The sequence below is a fragment of the Schistocerca piceifrons genome, chromosome X, assembly GCF_021461385.2.
Source record: "Schistocerca piceifrons isolate TAMUIC-IGC-003096 chromosome X, iqSchPice1.1, whole genome shotgun sequence".
NCBI classification, from domain to species: domain Eukaryota; kingdom Metazoa; phylum Arthropoda; class Insecta; order Orthoptera; family Acrididae; genus Schistocerca; species Schistocerca piceifrons.
In genome coordinates this window covers 774,867,776-774,884,831 of record NC_060149.1, presented here as the reverse complement: position 1 = coordinate 774,884,831, position 17,056 = coordinate 774,867,776, and the positions used below count along the sequence as shown (strand labels likewise).

The window sequence follows — 17,056 nt, the reverse complement described above, 5'->3', positions numbered from 1 at the left end:
TAATGCTGTAGCAAGATTAGAGAGACGAAAAAATAAATAAAAATAAAAAATGCTGAGACCTAAGGACTGAAGAAATGTGTACTGTTTTGCTTGTCTCTCATCTTTGTTGGTTTTGTTCCCTACACTCCATCCAACTTGTAGAGTTATTAGAGTGTGTAATATTCCGGCACTGTAGCGGCAGGTGTAGCAACGACTTGAGGTGGGGGGCCACGAGATGCTTACACAGTGGAATGCCATCTCGGTACGCTGCCTGTACGGTGATACGCCGCACAGCACAAGTGGCACAGCCGTGATGCTGTGGAAGTAGTGTCGAATGTTCGTTGGCTCACTAGCGATTTTTTGTCTCTAGAACGGGCGTATATTTAAGTTTTTGAGGATAGCTACAAGCTGCACTTACTATGTTTTATTTACAGGTTTTTCTCCTTCATATAACATGAGAATCACCACACACACTAGACTTCACAGTTTAAAGTACAGTGGTTGGCTGTGATTTTAAAAGAGCTGTCCCTAAAAATTTAATTCCAACAGTCATTGTTTCCCCTGCAAGAAATGCCTCCCTTCGCTAAGAGTGTGTATTTAATGCATTTAAAAATACTGGAGTATAGAGAGGAATTTGGAGACAGCATTAAAGCTGATAGAGTTTTATCGTGAACGGGAATTTTTATTGACAGCCACGAACTGCAATTATCAAAACAAACTGAAAAGACTAGATGCTCTAAGGGAGATAACATAGCCATTCAAAAGTGACATGCACAATGTGATAAAGATGTCTTTATTGAATTCTTTCCACCATGAACGACAAAGAAAACCAAACCAAACTGGTAGCTACTAATAACTTCCTGTTGCAGGTAAAGTTCTCCGAAAAGAGGTGTTGTCTTTGGAAATTTTAGGGTCTACACATTTCAATAACAATTCAAAATCTGTAGCTTTGATTAGAAAACAAAATAATATAGAATAGTCCATATTCCAATTCAGCTTTAAGGTAGACATGAATTTTGTCCCACCACATAGATCACATAACTAATGAGGAGGTATTGAATAGAATTAGGGAGAAGAGGAGTTTGTGGCACAACTTGACTAGAAGAAGGGATCGGCTGGTAGGACATGTTCTGAGGCATTAAGGGATCACCAATTTAGTACTCGAGGGCAGCGTGGAGGGTAAAAATCGTAGAGGGAGACCAAGACATGAATACACTAAGCAGATTCAGGAGGATGTAGGCTGCAGTATGGGAGATGAAGCAGCTTGCACAGGATAGAGTAGCATGGAGAGCTGCATCAAACCAGTCTCAGGACTGAAGACCACAACAACAACAACAACAACAACAACACACTCCTCCCTACTTTTTAAAAGAGAGATCGTCCACCAGTATTTTCTGATGATCAGCTTCTTGAAGTAAAATTAATGCTGCGCATGCGATGACCGCTAAAGTCTTTTCTTCTCTCAACTTCGGCCGGTGAAATTGTAATTAAAACGCTATTTTATAACAATAACAAAATGGGTGCAACGTCGGCAAGTTATCAGAGCCAGCTGCGATTCCACATAGCTGAATCCCTTGGCCCCAAGCTCTTCGTTTGGTGTGGATGAGAAGCCAAATGCCAATGCACTGGCGGCCAACGTTCCCACTGCGTTCATGCAGTGGTGCGCTCTTTATTTTGCAAACTCATTCTAGCGCAATTTGTCTTCACAAAGTGGCCTTCAGCAGATGTTGTGCAATACCTGCATCCACGAATTGGTTACTATTTCGATCTTTATAAGTAGACAATAGAGCTATTTCAAAGTAGTAGTAGTTGTTGTACTCTTCAGAGAGACTGGTTTGGTGCAGCTCTCCATGCTACTCTATCCTATGCAAGGGTCTTCATCTCCCAGCACCAACTGCAACCTACATCCTTCTGAAACTGTTTAGCATATTCATCTCTTGGTCTCCCTCTACAATTTTTACCCTCCAATACCAAACACCTTGTTTTTTAACATTCCCCAAAGACAAAAAACACACAGATTGAGATCTGAGGAACAAGGAGGCCAGCCAGTCAACTATCCTATAATCATTAACACTTTGTATTGCTGTCATATAAGCACTGGCGATGTGTTGTCTTGCAGTGCCATACATGAAACAATTTTACATCTTTTTGTTAGGTGCTAGTCCTTGGGGGGGGGGGGGGGGGGGGGGGGGAAGGGTGCAGTATATTGTTCGCATGCCTGTCAGAATGTATTGTTCCATGGAAAAACATTATCCAATAATTTGTCTTGCCCTAATTGCAAGCCACACTCCTGTTTTCAAATCATGCAGAGGTTGTTGACGTAATTCATGAAGATTTTCAAAGCTCCAACATGGATTGTTCTGAGAATTTACATACCCTGACAAATGTAGCCATGTTTCATCAGAAAAAAAGCATCTCAGGATTAACGTCCCCATCGTACACAGACTGTAACAGCCAGTTGCAATAACAACATTTTAGCAACAGCATCCGAGTTCCTCAGTTTATGCACTACCACTATTTTGTATGGTTTCAATTTCAGTTTGTGCACAGCGCTGTGACCAGACATCCTTGACACACCAGTATGAAGGCCTCCCCTGTCTCCATCTAATTTATTTTTTGTTAAAACACTAAGTTCTCTAGGCCTTCATTTTTGTAACACAGATCCAGTCTCTTGAAATTTCTTCAATAAGCTGCATCTTGTCAAGTCATTGGGAACATGCACACTGGGAAATTTTCATATGAATTCAAGCCAACATTCCACGTAAGATTATGTTTTTGCATAGTTCAACACAAGAAACACTCATTGACCCTACGTGTATACTGACTGGAAACTTGACAGGAAACTCAAAATGTCCCAACACTCAGTCACACAGTGTAGAAGACACGCACACTGTGTTTCTGTCTGAGGACTGGGCCCAGTAACATATGGGCAGGGAAAGCCTCATATTCAGCACAGTTGCAATATTGATGTCTAGCAACAATATTTTAAGCGATTAAATTTGACAAAAAACTCTAAATAAAACACCAGTACACTCAATCCACAGTGTAGGGGGCACAAATGCAGTTGGTAGGGAAGGACTAGATCTTCCCTGAGACATTGCAATGCAGCTTGACACCTTCACCAGGAATGTTGATGAGATGCAACTGTAACACAGATGTAGTATCAGTCAGGAACTCTGAAGCTCCTAGTCATCTTGTTGTGTCTGGGCGAGTTCTGCAAAATCAATAGGACTTGACACATTATCGACACACGACAGGCAATTGGCAACTACAATGTCAATTCCAGAAATGTGCTTGATGTTGATGCTAAATTGCACTATGAATCTTACGTGGTTATCCTGACAAGGTGAGCAGTTCTTCCTGTTCTGCTCAAAGGCGTAAGTCAATGGCTTATGATCCATGTAGATGAAAAAAATCCCTCGTTTCTATCGGCAGCTGAAAGTACTTTACTATTTCGTACATGACAAGAAGTTCGCAGTTACAGGCACTCCACTTCTGCTGTGACTGTGACAGTTTGTGAGAACAATAAGCAAGTAGTTGCCATGAGCCATCTGACAATTGTTGCAACACCACACCAATGGCTAGCTGACTTGTGTCCATCACTAACACTAAGGATGCATCAATCTTGTGGTGTATGAGAAGTGCAGTGCTTGCTACTCTGTTTCGTATCATTCCACCAAACTGGAGTATTGCCTCTGACCTTTGGGCCAGCAAGTGCTGCAGTTAATGTTTCCTTCAGTTGTGCTGAATGTGGTAGACGGCGGTGATAGAAATTCAGCATCCCTAAGAACCGGCATATGTCTTTAACAGAGCTCTGCTTCGGTACCTGCAGGATGTCTTCAACATTTTCTAATAAGGGGAAAGAGGCTGCAGAAGGTATTTGATGGCCAAGGAAAGTAATCTCGGTTGTGTGTAGCTAGAATTAATGCTGTCTGAACTCTGAATAGCATGTACTTATTAAGTCGATCTGTAGTGCCTGAAACATCACTCTTGTGGATCTGTGGAAAGTCTGAACTTTATTTCACAGACTAATCATAACAAACACGTAATAGCTCTGAGCAATGAACAGACGAGGAGATGTTACACTCTAAAGTGTAACCATCCCTGAATGATAAGCATTAGCTCATAATGGAGATTCTCCATAACTATGAACAAATTATAACGAATGAAAAATGGAGCACAAAGTCAAAGAATAAACTCTCATTGCTCCTGATGCATGCAGCGTAATTCATAAATCTGACAGCCACAATAACAACAACACAACACATGTACCAGACGATGGCAATATGACGCTACATGTTCTTTGTGTGTCAAGCAAAGGCATGTACTACCAGTATGCTTACAGCAATGTAAGGCAACCTCTTAAGCTGCTCTCTCACGCAGACCTCCTCAACCTTATTCAGTGAATGTTGTGTTATCTCCACCACACAATGTTGATAATGCAGAACAGCGTCATGTTAGCCCTAAAGTGAAGAAGTCACAACTACTTCTTCAGTGCAATGTCGGCCAACAAACTTTCTGTTACTCTTGTCATTGCAAGTCACAATGTTCACTTGCAAATGGATGCGGGAAACTCCATTACATTGCTCAATTGCTGCACCTACGAATTGCTTGGAGTGCCCAAGCTGAGCAAATCACGCACAGCACTTACAGCATGTAACAGTTATGACATTCCTGCTTTATGTACTTTATAAAGCGAAATTTACAATGCTTTGTTCATGGAACAGTGGAAATATTTTTGGGCTGGACTCGTTTGATTTGTTTGGGTTATGCATTTGGGACAACTTTCTTTCTGTTGCTTTGTTTGAACCTCAGGACAGAGTTACAATATTGTATATAGAATTTCACAATTTTGAATGGTTCTCGAGTATTCAGCTACGTGGCGTTGTCTAAAAGGCGCAATATTTCAGCAAGCAGACTTCTTGCCATCTTCTGGCATTCCTTTGGGTGGCACCCAGCAGATATCACTCAATATTAGGAATGCCTGAAGATGGCGAGAAGTCTGCTTACCAAAATATTGTGCCTTTTAGATGATGCCATGTAGCTGAATACCCAAGAACTATACGAGATTTTCCTGCTCTGGGAAAACCTAAAATCAATTTCATAATTTGTTTGTTGTGGGTCCAGGCAAAGCTAACAATTTTGATGCACATGTCACGGTGAATGGCAATGCGCAGCCACATTTTTGTAGAGCTCATCCCATTCCAGATGCTATCCTTGCTCACAAACTTTCAGCACAGCAGAACAAAGGCGATGCAGTCACAGCTCGTCAATGGGTATCCACACTTGTGATTCTTAAGAAGCCTTCTGTCAAGCTCAGGCTGTGTGTGGATTCCAGAGCTACAATGAACCCTCAGACTGTCATTGATTACTATCCATTGCTGTGCCTGGAAGACAAATTGGGTGCCGGTCGCTAATTTTCTAAAATTGATTTACATGATGCGTACTTGCAAACACCACTGGATGAACACACTCAAATGTTTGTTGTTATAACCACAAGGGAAGTTTCTGACATTGCTGTTTGGCAGTGCTTCTGCACAAGCCATATTTCAGCACTGTTTGGAGCAATTAACCGCAGCAGTTTCTTTTTCTTCTAGCTACTTGGACGATATCGTGGTGTCAGGTTGCAGCCGTGAGCAACATTTCAGCAATCTTTGCAAGCTAGTTGAAGTGTTATCAGCTGCAGGCCTATAGTACAACAAAGACCGATGCGTGTTTTTTCACACCAAGATATAGTATTTGGGACATGTGATAAACATCCAGGGCGACCATCCACTGCAGTCGCATTTGCTTGCTATCTGTGCCATCCCACATCCTCACATCATGAGTGAATTACAATCTGTGTTGGAGAAGATCACATACTATGTCCAGTTTATTCCTAATGCCAGTCCAAATAGTGGCTCTCTTGCATCACTTAAATAGGAATTAAGTCCCTTTTGTTTGGTCTAAGGAGTGTTATGCTGCCTTCCAGAAGCTGAAGGATGCTTTACTCAATGATTGTTGCCTTGCACATTTTGATCCTGCCAAGCCCACAGTCTTGGCTATGGATGCAGCCTCCCAAGGGATTGGTGCAGTTTTGTCACATAGATTAGATTAGATTAGATTAATACTAGTTCCATGGATCATGAATACGATATTTCGTAATGATGTGGAACGAGTCGAATTTTCCAATACATGACATAATTAGGTTAATTTAACAACATTCTTAAGTTAATATAACAACTTTATTTTTTGTGTGTTTTTTAATTTTTCTTTATTTTTTGTTTTTTTTTTTATTTTTTTTATTTTTTAATAATTTTTTTTCTTAATTTATATCTAAAAATTCCTCTATGGAGTAGGAGTTGTCATTCAGAAATTCTTTTAATTTCTTCTTAAATACTTGTTGGTTATCTGTCAGACTTTTGATACTATTTGGTAAGTGACCAAAGACTTTAGTGCCAGTATAATTCACCCCTTTGTGTGCCAAAGTTAGATTTAATCTTGAATAGTGAAGATCGTCCTTTCTCCTAGTATTGTAGTTATGCACACTGCTATTACTTTTGAATTGGGTTTGGTTGTTAATAACAAATTTCATAAGAGAGTATATATACTGAGAAGCTACTGTGAATATCCCTAGATCCTTAAATAAATGTCTGCAGGATGATCTTGGGTGGACTCCAGCTATTATTCTGATTACACGCTTCTGTGCAATAAATACTTTATTCCTCAGTGATGAATTACCCCAAAATATGATGCCATATGAAAGCAATGAGTGAAAATAGGCGTAGTAAGCTAATTTACTAAGATGTTTATCACCAAAATTTGCAATGACCCTTATTGAATAAGTAGCTGAACTCAAACGTTTCAGCAGATCATCAATGTGTTTCTTCCAATTTAATCTCTCATCAATGGACATACCTAAAAATTTGGAATATTCTACCTTAGCTATATGCTTCTGATTAAGGTCTATATTTATTAATGGCGTCATACCATTCACTGTACGGAACTGTATGTACTGTGTCTTATCAAAATTCAGTGAGAGTCCGTTTACAAGGAACCACTTAGTAATTTTCTGAAAGACAGTATTGACAATTTCATCAGTTAATTCTTGTTTCTCAGGTGTGATTACTATACTTGTATCATCAGCAAAGAGAACTAACTTTGCCTTTTCATGAATATAGAATGGCAAGTCATTAATATATAATAACAACAACAAAGGACCCAAGACTGACCCTTGTGGAACCCCATTCTTGATAGTTTCCCAGTTTGAGGAATGTGCTGATCTTTGCATGTTACGAGAACTACTTATTTCAACTTTCTGCACTCTTCCAGTTAGGTACGAATTAAACCATTTGTGCACTGTCCCACTCATGCCACAATACTTGAGCTTGTCTAGCAGAATTTCATGATTTACACAATCAAAAGCCTTTGAGAGATCACAAAAAATCCCAATGGGAGGTGTTCGGTTATTCAGATCATTCAAAATTTGACTGGTGAAAGCATATATGGCATTTTCTGTTGAAAAACCTTTCTGGAAACCAAACTGACATTTTGTTAGTACTTCATTTTTACAGATATGTGAAGCTACTCTTGAATACATTACTTTCTCAAAAATTTTGGATAAAGCTGTTAGAAGGGAGATTGGACGGTAATTGTTGACATCAGATCTATCCCCCTTTTTATGCAAAGGTATAACAATAGCATATTTCAGTCTATCAGGGAAAATGCCCTGTTCCAGAGAGCTATTACACAGGTGGCTGAGAATCTTACTTATCTGTTGAGAACAAGCTTTTAGTATTTTGCTGGAAATGCCATCAATTCCATGTGAGTTTTTGCTTTTAAGCAAGTTTATTATTTTTCTAATTTCAGAGGGAGAAGTGGGTGAGATTTCAATTGTATCAAATTGCATAGGTATGGCCTCTTCCATTAACAGCCTAGCATCTTCTAATGAACACCTGGATCCTACTATATCCACAACATTTAGAAAATGATTATTAAAAATATTTTCAACTTCTGACTTTTTGTTCGTAAAGCTTTCATTCAATTTGATGGTAATACTTTCTTCCTCTGCTCTTGGTTGACCTGTTTCTCTTTTAATAATATTCCAAATTGTTTTAATTTTATTATCAGAGTTGCTGATTTCAGACATGATACACATACTCCTGGATTTTTTAATAACTTTTCTTAATATAACACAGTAGTTTTTATAATTTTTGATAGTTTCTGGGTCACTACTCTTTCATGCTGTTAGATACATTTCCCTTTTCCGGTTACAAGATATTTTTATACCCTTAGTAAGCCATGGTTTGTTACAAGGTTTCTTACGAGTATATTTAACTATTTTCTTGGGGAAGCAGTTTTCAAATGCATTTACAAAATGTCATGAAATAAATTATATTTTAAATTGGCATCAGGTTCATGGTACACCTCATCCCAGTCTAACTGCTGTAGGCTTTCCCTGAAATTTGCAATTGTTAAATCATTGACTGAATGTACTACTTTGGAGGACTGTTTAGTATTGCTGAATGGAGCTGTGTCATATATTGTAACTAGCTGTGCACCATGATCAGAAAGACCATTCTCAACAGGCTGAGCATTTATCTGGTTAAACTTATCTTGGTCTATAAAGAAGTTATCTATCAGTGAGCTGCTATCCTTTACCACCCGAGTAGGAAAATCAATAATGGGTGTCAAATTGAAAGAACCGAGTAATACTTCAAGGTCATTTTTCCTATTACCCTCTTTCAGAGAATCTACATTGAAGTCCCCACAAATAATAATTTGCTTCCCCCTGTCTGACAGATAGTACAACAAGGGGTCCAAATTTTTCAGAAATAGATGAAAATTTCCTGATGGGGACCTATATACAGTTACAATTATAAATGTGCCTTTATTTAATTTAAGCTCACAGGCACATGCTTCTATATGTTTCTCTACACAAAACTTTTTTGTTTCTATACTTTTTGCACAATGATAACTTTTGCCATATATGGCAACTCCTCCTTTCTCCATAATTTCTCTCATTACATGTGCAGAGAGCTTATAACCACTTACATTTACCTTATCCATATCAGTAACAATGTGATGCTCAGACAGGCATAGTATATCTATTTCATTCTCAGCTTCTAAATCTTCTAAACAAACCAGAAGCTCATCTACTTTATTCTTTGAACTCCCAATATTTTGATGAAATATACTTACATTATTTTTAATTATACTTTTATGAGAACCTTTCCTTATTCAAACATTTGCAGTACTCTCCTGTCTGAGTTTCTCATTGTGCTTAGGCCTAGTTCCTATACCAGTGGTCACATGGTGTTCAGAGAGGCAGATTATGTCAACTGGGTTGGGTGACTTTAATTCATCAATGCAATTACCTAGGACTGAGATACAACTTGGTGGAGATAAAATTTCTGGTGATTGGTGAAAATTTATAATTGGTAGCTGTGATTGGTGATCCAATGTGCTAGAATTGTGCTGTTTAATTTCTTTCCTAAACTGAAGATTTGTTTCAATCCTGACCTCTCGTAGAACTTGACATCTTTCTGTCTTACCTATCCTAAAAAAGGTGCTGCTCCAACACCTGTAACCACTGGTATTTTACCATTCATGGCAGTGCCTCCCCCCCTTAAATTTCCTGCTATTACCCCAGCCAGTTTCCCCTTCCCTTTCCTGTTGAGATGTAGGCCGTGCCTGGTATAGTCCCACCTACTGAGATAATCAACAGGAACCACACCAATATGAGCCCCCGCACCCGACCCAAGCAGCCGTTCCAACTCCAAATTAACTCTCCCAACAGAAGAGTCCAAATGAGGCCGGTCATGGCGTCTCAGGACAGATACAAATTCAACATTGGTGTGTCTCGATGCCGACGCAATCTTTACCAGGTCACACACTATACTGTACCCAGGATCTCTGTCGATGCTGTTCCCTGGCCCTCCCACAATAACCACGGTGTCTTCCCTGGTAAATCCTTTACAGAGTGAACCTAAATCCTCTGTCACCTGATCCAGACTAGCACTTGGTTTGAAAAAATTTGTGACCTGGTATTCTGGTCCTAATTCCTCCTGCAGAAGTTGGCCTACACCTCTGGCATGAGAACTGCCTAACAACAAAACTTTCTTCCTTTTCGATGACTTTCCTACATTCTTTTTCAATTTCCTATTGAAAGTTTGTTGTGTCCTGTCTACACCTACCTCTGCTTGAGGCTCATCAGTTTCTAACTGAAGCAACAGGTCAAACTTATTTTTGACATTCACCACAAAACTGTCAGACTTAGTTCTAGGCCTGTTCCTTCTGCTACCTATTGCCACTTCCCACCTCTCTCTGCCCTTCTCCCTCCTTAACCTGTCCAGATCTTCCCTAGCCTGATCTAGCTCAGCCTGAAGGGCAGCAATTTTCCCCTCCTGTTCCACTATCTTCCTATCTCTGCTGCAAATCCTACATAACCACTGATGAGCCTGATCCACTTTCACAACACCCACGCCACTGCAGTCCCCCCAGTGAAAAAAACTACTGCATCCATCACACCAAACCCCGGAACTAACAATTCTACGGCAAGTCAGGCACTTCTCACTCATGGCAAAAATAATACTTTAGCTAGAATAAATCAATTAAATTACCGAAAATCAAAAAAGACGTTACAAGAATTAAGCCTATTCACAAATGTATATAAGCAAGTTTCTGATTTAAAATTCCGCTGCTTTTCTGAGATCTGTATTAAAACAACGAAGGTATACGCTATTTATTATATATTTCACTCGATGGAATGAAAAAAAGGACAATTAAACGAGATACTTTAACTTTGATTCTCCAAAAACGTTACGAGAATTAGGCCTATAAACAAATGTATATAGGCAAGTTTCTGATATAAAATTACGCTGTTTTTCTGAAATCTCTATTAAAACAATGAAGTTATACGCTATTTACGGTAGTTTACTTATTTGTTACCGAGAAACTAGTTAAATTACCGTGGAACAAGAAACAAACACGTTTACAAAATTTAAGCCTAAGCGCACTTTCGCGAAGTTACGATCTTTTCGTGTTTTCTGAAAAAATACGCAAAGAAAAGTCAAACCTTTAACGGCAAGACTAAACGATACACTAATGCACGTATTTAATTTGTTGTCGGCGTTAAACTATAGGATTGGTTTGACAGACAGGCCAATTGTGCTTCCTTCAAAGTCACTGTAAAAGGCTCAGTGCAACTACTATCAAATTAAAAAGGAAGCTCTCTCAATTATCTATGGAGTGACCAAGTTTCATGATGATCATTTTGGCATTAAGTTTTATCTGGTGATCGGTCACAAGCCCCGTCAATCCCTATTTAGTCCATCTAAGCCAGTTCCGCCTCGCACAGAACAGAACAAAAGCTGCAATGCTGGGCCCTTCTTTTGTCACACTAATAGTGTTAGAGTGTGTAAAGCCCACTTCTAAGCATGCCAATGCCAACGACAATGCTTTCTCGCTTCTACCTGATTCAGTGTTTGATGCATCTGAAGCTGCTGCTTATTACACCAATGTTGAGGATACGGACATCTTGCAGATCTTCCCACTCAACCACTCAGGCAATGGCAGCTGATCTGGACTTTCTGCACTACATCCGCACCAGATGCCCACGTTTAGCAAAGCAGATCTGTAGCCCGGTGGTTTGCTGATACTTTGCCCGTTGGCATGCTCTTGTTGATCGGCAGAGGGTGGTTTTACTGCATACTGACAATGAACAGTCACTTCTAGTGGTTATTAAGGTTCTAATACAAAGCTCTTAACTTGCTTCACTAAGGCCACTGGGACATCATTCGAACCAAACAATTGGCAAGGCAACTTTCACTGTCCTAAGCCTCAGGCATGGTGGTAGTGACTATATTTGGATTTTGTTGGTACATATTTGTATACCCATTGGCTCATTGTCACTTGACGCATTCAGCCAGTTTCCCTTCGTGGTTCTCATGCTCTCTCCTAGGATGAGTTTTACACTCCAAGCCCTGCCATCAATTTTTTGCCTGGAATGACTGCCAAAAGTGACTGTGATGGACAATAGACCACAATTTGTTGCCACAGATTTTGAACAGTTTTACCAAGCCAACAGCATCTCACACATCAAGAGCACTCACAACCAAAAGGGGAATTGGAACACTTTGTTTGAGTGTTTAAGTAACAAATGGACAAGCTTTGTGCCTCCTGCACACAAGATCAAGCTCTTCTTGTCGATGTATTGCTCCCAGTCCACAACGGCAGGCCACCGACGGAATTTGTACATGGTTGACATCGGACACTCCATCACAGCCGTCGCAGTGCCTACAGCCTCTGTTGCTAGAGGATGGGACCCTCTTCCATGTGGCCATCCAGGGGTCGCTGCCGACCCCTACAGTCATTGTGTCCCACTTGGCCTTAGCTGATGCTGTGCCTCTGGATGTGCGGGCACACCCTCCAGTCGGTTTATCCGGCAGGTGTTTGAGATTGATCCAAAGGCATACGCCGGGGTGTGGACAGGGGCTGAGCATCAGCCTTCGCCTCGGCTCCTGTCTCTTCATTGCCACCTGCATCCTACCCCCCCTTCCACATCGCCATTCGCCACTACACAACAATGGTGAGGAAGTTTGAGGAGGGAGGGAGGGGGGACAGGGATGTGGTGTCATTGCCAGTGATACCACAGGAGTCGGCATTCGGCGACAATTGGTAGCATGTCGAGGGATTTCAGCAGATGTCATAGAGGCCGCGTGAGACAACAATGCAACCAGTGATGCACGGGCACGCGTGTATACAAGGAGAAGGGTGAGGGTGACATATATGTTGATTTGCCGAAGTCTTTATTTGCATTTTCTGTCACATGATATGTCCGATAGGCTATGATGTCACGATCGACGAAGCTTTCCAGTCCAGATACATTAGGTACGCCTGTACCACCACGTACAATAGCTACTGTTAACCATCCGTTGCCATAGGTAAAGGAATCATTGATGTCGATGCGGAAGTTCAGTCTGCAACCACAGAAGACTGCGGGTCCATTCAATAGAGAATGTGCAGCAACAGATTTGATACTATTCTTTTTCTTGTCGGCGGCAGATGTTGTCATTTCAACGTCTTCAATTGTTTTATAAATTGTCTGTCTTGCACGACGACGGTATCGTCTGTATGGCATCTTGGCAGCATTCAATGCAGTTGCCTGTGCAGCAGCAGCAGCGCGAATGATCCGCTGCGCGGGCAGCGCTCGCTTTTATAGACGCGCGATAGCGCGTCAGCAGATAAGGGACTTAGAATTTCACAGTGCCAGCCGCGCCTTATCCCGGACGGGCGCACTAGTCGTACTAGGTGCGCCCGCCGGCTGTTTGTCGGTCTCTCCGCGGCTGGCGCGCTGCCAAGATTGCGTAGCACCGCCTTATCGGCGGGGTCAAAGGTCAAGCGCTCAGAGAGCTGACGTAACATGCTGTTGCATACTCTATGTCGACAGATTCTAGATGTACGTTCCCCAGTTCTCAGCTACGCTACAGATCACTTTATTTATGAAAATACATTGTACTTCAGCATCGACATCAATGATTCCTTTACCCATGGCAACGGATGGTTAACAGTAGCTATTGTACGTGGTGGTACAGGCGTACCTAATGTATCTGGACTGGAAAGCTTCGTCGATCGTGACATCATAGCCTATCGGACATATCATGTGACACACACACACACACACACACACACACACACACACACACACAGAGAGAGAGAGAGAGAGAGAGAGAGAGAGAGAGCGCCTGCTTCCACTAGCTTGATAGTGAAGGATCTTGTGTGTAATATTGAAACAGTAACAAATAATGTAGTTCATGAAATAAGTTCATGGCTTGTGGAAAATAATTTGATGCTAAATCACAGTAAGACTCAGTTTTTACAGTTTCTAACTCACAATTCAACAAGAACCGATATTTTGATCAGACAGAATAGGCATATTATAAGCGAGACGGAACAGTTCAAGTTCCTAGGCGTTCGGATAGATAGTAAGCTGTTGTGGAAAGCCCATGTCCAGGATCTTGTTCAGAAGCTAAATGCTGCTTTATTTACCATTAGAACAGTGTCTGAAATAAGTGACACTTCAACACGAAAAGTAGTCTACTTCGCATATTTTCATTCGCTTATGTCGTATGGTATTATTTTTTGGGGTAATTCTTCTGATTCAAAAAGGGTATTTTTGGCTCAAAAACGGGCTGTTCGAGCTATATGTGGTGTAAGTTCGAGAACGTCTTGTCGACCCCTATTCAAAAATCTGGGAATTCTGACATTGCCCTCACAGCATATATTTTCTTTAATGTCGTTTGTTGTTAGCAATATTAGCCTATTCCCAAGAGTTAGCAGCTTTCACTCAGTTAATACTAGGCAGAAATCAAATCTGCATGTAGAATGCACTTCCTTGACTCTTGTGCAGAAAGGAGTGCAGTATTCTGCTGCATCCATTTTCAATAAGCTACCACAAGAACTCAAAAATCTTAGCAGTAGCCCAAACTCTTTTAAGTCCAAACTGAAGAGTTTCCTCATGGCTCACTCCTTCTATTCTGTCGAGGAGCTCCTGGAAGAGCTAAAGAGTTAAGCAAATTCCAGTGTTACATTGTTGATTTTCTTCATTTAAACTTACGACTTGTCACCTGAATATGTTTTTTTTATATTTCATTTTATCTGTTTCTAATATCATGTTATAATTTCATGTATTGACTCGTTCCATGACCATGGAGACTTCTCCTTAATTTGGTCCCACGGAACAATAAATAAATAAATAAACTAGCTGCCAACAAGAGCGCCCTCCACAGACTGAACGTAGCACAGCTCTGTGGCAGCCAGGGCTGGTTCATCAGGAGCTAGAGAACAGACTAGGTAATGTCTTGCATCGCTACTGTGTGCTCAGTATTGCTGTGTATTTTGGACTACATAATTATGGACTGGACTGCTTCAGGTCTTACTGAAGTTGAGTAAATATACGTTTACAGACTATTTGTGCAGATTAATTATTTGCTCCGGTACAGATCGCAAATGGCAACAGTTTGCTGCTCCACTGCACCTGGCCACCCATCCTCCTATATTAATATCCACTGAGGAATACAACATTTATTATTAAGGAAAACATTGCTTTATTGTGTTGTCCGCATCAGTACGTTATGTGCCACAATATGATGGCAAAATAAGGGTTGCTTCAATTTCTAAACATTCTTCAGTTCATGTAATTAGAGCATAGCTTTGAATTTTTAGCTAGTGAACAAAAGGAGTCTTTCAACATTCAATATCACACAAATTTGATCATTTCTGGACCACCAACATTGTTACCAGGTACGTGCACACAAATCCATTACTAAACTGTAGATGTGTGTGTGTATTGTTTTCAAAACTTGTATGAAAAACATTAATTTTAATATAGTGGCTGACAATTGTTTATTTGGAATGGATATACCAACATATCTTTCTCCCTGATGACATTTTGTTAATTTACTGGAGAACCTACTATTGTAAACCATTTATAAATGGAGAGTTTTATTAACATTTAGTGTCAAAACACTAAAGATTGTGACCGAGAAAAACTGACACTATAACCGGAAAAATTAAGGCAAATATGGAAGAAGACAGTGAAGAATTGGACAACAAAATTTAATAAAGCATAATTTTCTGTGCATAAGCAACATATAGCCAAAATGTAAAATGTAACTCTGATTTTATATACCAAGATATTTGTGTTAATGACTTGTCATGAGAACTCCATAATCTCAACAAAGAAAATATCAGTGACTATTTTAATATTAATCACTATCACAATTGATGTGGCATTAATAATAGGACATAATAGATTAAAGCGTTTGCTAGAAATTACTTACATATGTCAGTTTAGCGACAGCATTTGCTTTCACCGCTATGTTATCCTGGCGAAGTTCTTGCTTAATTTCTTCAATGCACTGGGCAATATACTTGGCCTGAAAATAAATATTTATATGAGACTACCCTATAATGTTTCTAGCACAAAACTCATTGCACTTGACAATATATTAAATTTCTGATACACCAAATTAACCCTTTAACTGCTCCGGACGTGTTAACGTGCGCGCCTTTGTACCTGTCTCTGTGAGCTCTGAACGTGTTTACGCACGCCACCAGTCATTCTACCTGGTACTCTGAACATGTCTACGCATAGACACAACCAGAGTACCACGCGGAAGAACTGGTGGCGCATGTAAACACATTCAGAGCACACAGGGACAGGTAAAAAGGTGCGCACGTTAACATGTCCAGAGCAGTTGAAGGTTTAAGAGGGCCAGAAACCAACAACTGATCCCAAATTTAAACACAGAAAATGCTGGGAGGCTATTTTCATTTACAAACATGAAAAAACCTTAAGAACAGGCACCAAACACTATCAACACAGTATGTTATTTTATATTTGCACCAAAAGGGAAGCTATTCAAACAGATGTGACAAACAATCGTCATCTAACATGTATATTAAATGTTTATGGACTTGCAGTAGCTGCTACAACAGAAAGATTTGCTGTTAAAAATGTGAATGTGTACGTGCTAGGAATAGTCAATAACACTGTAATTCTTGTCACATTCATCTTGTGAAATGACGATGATAAAATCAGAGAAATTTATGCTCATACAAATGCCTACTGACAAGCTTTCACCCAAAGCACCATATGCAAACAAAATGGGAGAAAACAATAGTGGTAACTGAAGTACCCTCCACAACATATGGTACGGTAACTTGCAGAGTATAGATCTAGGTGTGACAGTAGGTCTAGGAAAGTGCAATCCCACTACTGTCCTGCCCCCCCCCCCCTCTCTCTCTCTCTCTCTCTCTCACACACACACACACACACACACACACACACACACACACACACACACATTCACTTGCCTCAAACATTCAAAATTTAGGACTAGTCAAATAGTCAGATGTTTAAAATGTACTGTCAAAATTGAATACAGAACAACAGAGAGGACTAAAACAAGATCTGGTGAATGTGGCAGGTAGTTCTCCTACTCAAAATTTTCCAGAAATCATGAGTGAACATTAGAATCTTTTACCTATAATAAACATGAAGTAGAATCATAAAATATGGACCACAATCATCTTG

The 17,056-nt window shown here is 40.2% G+C and overlaps 1 protein-coding gene across 1 annotated transcript in view; it reads right to left on the bottom strand.

The window, feature by feature from the left end:
- Window positions 1–17,056, bottom strand: part of LOC124721568 (AP-3 complex subunit delta-1) — a 269,083-nt gene that overhangs the window by 219,145 nt on the left and 32,882 nt on the right. Inside the window, exon 3 of the mRNA XM_047246607.1 lies at window positions 15,801–15,896. Coding sequence (XP_047102563.1) covers window positions 15,801–15,896 — 96 coding nt within the window. The remainder of the gene's footprint in view (window positions 1–15,800; window positions 15,897–17,056) is intronic.